The following is a 5,000-nucleotide window of genomic DNA, read 5'->3' as shown; positions in this document are numbered from 1 at the left end:
TGTACGTGCGTGTGTGTGTGTGTGTGTGTGTGCGTGTGTGTGTGTATGTGTGTGCGTCTGCATGCGTGTATTGTTGTGCGTGCATGCCGATGCGTGCGTGCTCGCGGAGGTGTATGCGTGCGTGTTTCTTCTTGCTGATTATCTGTGGGTCCAGTGTCGACGTACAAAGCGGGTTTCAGCTGTTGTACAATGTACACTGCACTCTTTCCTAACGTGCAGTTCACCAAGGCCATAGACGGGATGGTGAACACTAGAGCGGCGAGCCAGAAAGTCGTGGAACTGATGCTGAAATACCATGCCAACTCTACGGCCAGAACCTCGCAGCAGATGAAAGACTACAGGCGAAGCGTCATGGTTCAGCACTACCGGTACGTTCAGCATATCTGTCATTGAAAAGTCTGTTTGACTTCAGGGCGCGTATGCAAGACGGTACGACTGCATGTCCTACGACAAGCGCCCCGAAGTTTGATAGCTCTCTGTCCGACAACTTTTGTTTGGTTTACATTTTGGTCAAGTAATCTTCGACGAAGCCCGGACTCTGGTATTGCATTTCAGCTTGGAGGTTTAAAAGTTAATTAATATGTTTGCTCATTAAAGTTGTCATTAAAATCGATTTTTCGCAAACAGATTTAAATTTGTTTGCATCGTATTCTTCATTAAATTTTGAATCTAAAAATATATGCATATGTCATATGTTTACTCTTAAAATGTGATCACAATTAACGAAAATAGGTTAATTAGTACTTCGATTATTATTTAAGAAATCGATCAAAAAATGATTTCATCTTATTCCTTATCATTTCCTGATTCCAAAAACATATAAATATAATATGTTGTATTCGAAACAAGCTCAGAAAGTTAAAAATAATACAGAAAAGCGCGCTTCCCTGCTTACCGCAGTACGCTATTTCGCTATTCTTGCATGTCAGTTTCACTTCGTGTTGCACAGAACAAATGAGCGACTTCATTGCCGCGTGGATTGACGAAGCTGTTTTGTCTTGGTGAAAAACAATGCAGTGCGTTCAGTTTTATTCTGTGGGTTCGACAGATTGACTAAATGTTGTAATTTCGCCTTACGCGACTTGTTTTTATTTTTACTTTCAATTTTTTTTTTTCTCCCTCTTATCCACAGACAAGCACCCAGGCCGCTTTTGGAAAAAATAGTAAAGATGTACAATGGAGACTTCGTTCTGTTCGACTACGAGGCTCGGCCAGCAGACATCTTTCAGCCTGACCCTTGAGTTCTGACAATGATGCAGTAGACAGTTGTTTTGCGATGAGAGTTGAGAGAGAGAGAGAGAGAGAGAGAGAGAGAGAGAGAGAGAGAGTGTGTGTATATATGTGTGTGTGTGTGTGCGTGTGTGTGTGTGCGTGTGTGTCGCAGTGTGTGCGTGTGTGTGTGCGTGCGTGTGTGTGTGTGTGTGCGTGTGTGCGTGTGCGTGTGTGCGTGCGTGTGTGTGTGTGTGTGCGTGCGTGTGTGTGTGTGTGTGTATGCGTGCGTGCGTGCGTGCGTGCGTGCGTGCGCGCGTGTGTGTGTGTGCGTGCGTGCGTGCGTGCGTGTGTGTGTGTGTGTGTGTGTGTAAAAGATACATAAAAATAAGGGAAAGAGGAAAAGAGAGTTGTGGGTGTGTGTATGCGTGTGCGCGCGTTTTCATGCATGTGTCTTGATTGCATGCATTGTTGTCGAGACTTTTGACTGCAATATGACTTTAATAAAAGCAAACAAGAGTGTACACTTTTGGATTAATTGATGTCATTTTTTGAGAATTTTTTGTCTTGAAGTTGTTATAAATTGTTTCAAGCGTTGAACTCGTGTAAGTGTGTAATCGGTGCATATTTATTTCTTGTCGATATGAAGAAAAGAAAGAGTATATTGTTGATTACATATGTGTTGTTAGAGTACTTTTTTTCTTTTTCAATCAATTATTTGCCATACATTATTGAGTGAGAGAAACAAAAACAGAGAGCATCAATAATGTGTGACGTTCGAATGCCGGTCGCTGCCGCCTGGTGGGTTAAGAGTGGAGATTGTTCCGATCTCTCAGGTCAACTTATGTGCAGACCTGCTAGTGACTTAACCCCCTTCGTGTGTACACGCAAGCACAAGACCAAGTGCGCACTGAAAAGATCCTGTATTCCATGTCAGAGTTCGGTTGGTTATAGAAACACGAAAATACCCAGCACGCCTCCCCCGAAATCGGCGTATGGCTGCCAGAATGGCGGGGTAAAAACGGTCATACACGTAAAAATCCACTCGTGCTAAAAACATGAGTGAACGTGGCAGTCTAAGCCTATGAACGAAGAAGAAGAAGAAGAAGAAGAAATAATGTGTGGCAAATTGAATAAAAAAGAAAAAAAGGCACCACAATTGTTTAGTTCAAGGACTGCACGAACGGGTATAAGATCTCTGTCTCTTTGGCTCACGTAAGTGTAGCCTATGCGATGCTAACTTTTGTCTGTCTGTGCGTGCGTGCGTGCGTGCGTGCGTATGTATGTATGTCTGTGGTAGAAACTTTAACATTTGAAGACGTCACAACATTTTAAGACGTCACATTATGACGTAAGAGGGTTAGACGTCACGCGAAGGAATTACTGAAAGTCTCGGTCATTGTTATTTTGAGCGGGCCGAGACTATTTTTTTCTTCGAAATCGGCCATTCAGATCTTGATCAAGTGTCTCGCTTTCTTGCACAGTGTCACCTACTATGCTTACTGTGTATGTGTGTATGTGTGTGTGTGTGTGTGTGTGTGTGTGTGTGTGTGTGTGTGTGTGTGTGTGTGTGTGTGTGTGTGTGTGACGGAGTGATTGAGTTTGTGTTACTGTTTGTCGATTTCTTACGTGAGCCTTGAAGGCTTCGCCTCTTGTTTATATTGTGTTATTGTAAACTAATTACTGCAGTTTCAAACACAAATATTCGGTTATATGTCTCTGTTAACGCTTATAAATGCTTGTAATCACACTTGTGAATTGCTCAGATCTTATCTGTCGTGCCGAGTCGTTAAACTCAAAATTTGAGATGAAGCCTTTCATTTTACATATCACTTGTTTTTGTATTATTTTGAATACAGAGTGTCACTTACTATTTTTGCTATAGCTGGTCTTGCTCAACCGGCTCTATTGATGTACAGTTATTTTGAAATAAATAAGTGTTGTCGTTCCTTTGTAAATAAGGTCATGGATGTTGCTTAAATTAAGTCAGATTGCATGGGTGACTGTGGGTAAACAACACCGACCATGCACTTCCATCACCACCACAAACACAACAAGAAAAATGTTCATTCAAAATGAACAGCGTCGATGCAATGTCCACCAAAGATTTATTTTGGGAAGTGTTAAAAGGTTAGGGTCAAAAGTCAATGAATTGCATGTTGTGCTGGATATATAAATTGTTTATTTCAGTCAATGCTTGCTATGAATTGATCAAACAGCCACAAGAAAAAACAAGTCGCGTAAGGCGAAATTACTACATTTAGTCAAGCTGTGGAACTCACAGAATGAAACTGAACGTAGTCCGCCGCTAGTGCAAAAGGCAGTGAAAGTGACGAGCCTGTTTGGCGCGGTAACGGTTGCGCTGTGCTTCATAGCACGCTTTACTGTACCTCTCTTCGTTTTAACTTTCTGAGCGTGTTTTTAATCCAAACATATCACATCTATATGTTTTTGGAATCAGGAACCGACAAGGAATAAGATGAAATAGTTTTTAAAACGATTTCGGAAATTTAATTTTGATCATAATTTTTATATTTTTAATTTTCAGAGCTTGTTTTTAATCCAAATATAACATATTTATATGTTTTTGGAATCAGAAAAGGATGAAGAATAAGATGAACGTAAATTTGGATCGTTTTATAATTTATTTATATTTTTACAATTTTCAGATTTTTAATGACCAAAGTCATTAATTAATTTTTAAGCCACCAAACTGAAACGCAATACGGAAGTCCGGCCTTCGTCGAAGATTGCTTGGCCAAAATTTCAATCAATTTGATTGAAAAATGAGGGTGTGACAGTGCAGCCTCAACTTGTACAAAAAAGCCGGATATGACGTCATAAAAGACGTTTATAAAACAAAAACCAAAAAAAACCGTCCTGGAATATCATTCCCAGGAAGTCTCATGTCAAATTTTATAAAGATCGGTCCAGTAGTTTAGTCTGAATCGTTCTACACACACACACACAGACAGACACACACACACACAGACACACACACACACACACACACACACACACACACACACGCACATACACCAAGACCCTCGTCTCGATTCCCCCCTCTATATTAAGACATTTAGTAAAAACTTTTTAATTAAAAAATAGAGCTTGTTTGAAACAGGTAGAAAGGAAGAGTTGATATTGCAATATCTGTACGTGGGAATGTGGTGAAAAAGAGTGCTAAAAGTAGTAAGTCGGCCTCAGATCCATTTCAAATATTTATTGCAGAAAAACAAAATACAAATTAAAAACAAAACCACAGAACCATTACCAGGTGTCATAGGAATGTTTGAAAACAATAGTTTTAATTTTACACTGTAAATACAGGAATCAGAATTAAACACCTCAAATTGGCACATGCATAATGAATCACCTGGAATTGCAACAGGGAGATACTGAAGTAATTGGAAACAAACACTTGAAATTGACAGAGAAACAATTGAAAATATATTACTGACATGAGCGTACAATATTTTAATGGAAGTGCATTTTTAGCACGAAGCATCCGCCGGAGGATGCACTAACAATTACATAGTGCCACAAAATGTGTACGGACATTTCACAACCGTGCATTATTAGCACAGAACACATACATGGGGGCGCACAGAACATTATTGTACCATGATGATGATCGGGATTGTTGAAGATCTTTTCTTGTGCAAGGCGCCCCTGTATGACCGCAACTGATCCAACCGGCGTCGAAACGGCGCGAAACACGTCCTCTCGGTTGGTCTCGGATTGACTCGGCTCCTCTCGGTCTTTTTTTTTGTGTGTCTTTTTATATTTAG

The 5,000-nt window shown here is 40.3% G+C and overlaps 1 protein-coding gene across 2 annotated transcripts in view; it reads left to right on the top strand.

The window, feature by feature from the left end:
* The window catches only part of LOC138979760 (carbohydrate sulfotransferase 10-like), a 114,320-nt gene extending 112,998 nt beyond the window's left edge, over positions 1-1,322 (top strand). For both annotated transcript variants that reach the window (XM_070352502.1, XM_070352503.1), the window contains exons 7-8: positions 220-368; positions 1,133-1,322. In XM_070352502.1, coding sequence (XP_070208603.1) covers positions 220-368; positions 1,133-1,241 — 258 coding nt within the window. In that variant the 3' untranslated portion in view covers positions 1,242-1,322. The remainder of the gene's footprint in view (positions 1-219; positions 369-1,132) is intronic.
* Positions 1,323-5,000: the final 3,678 nt, after the last annotated feature.

Source organism: Littorina saxatilis, linkage group LG11, assembly GCF_037325665.1.
Source record: "Littorina saxatilis isolate snail1 linkage group LG11, US_GU_Lsax_2.0, whole genome shotgun sequence".
NCBI lineage: Eukaryota > Metazoa > Mollusca > Gastropoda > Littorinimorpha > Littorinidae > Littorina > Littorina saxatilis.
Note: the sequence above shows the minus strand (reverse complement) of the source record. Positions and strands in the feature narration are given on the sequence as shown.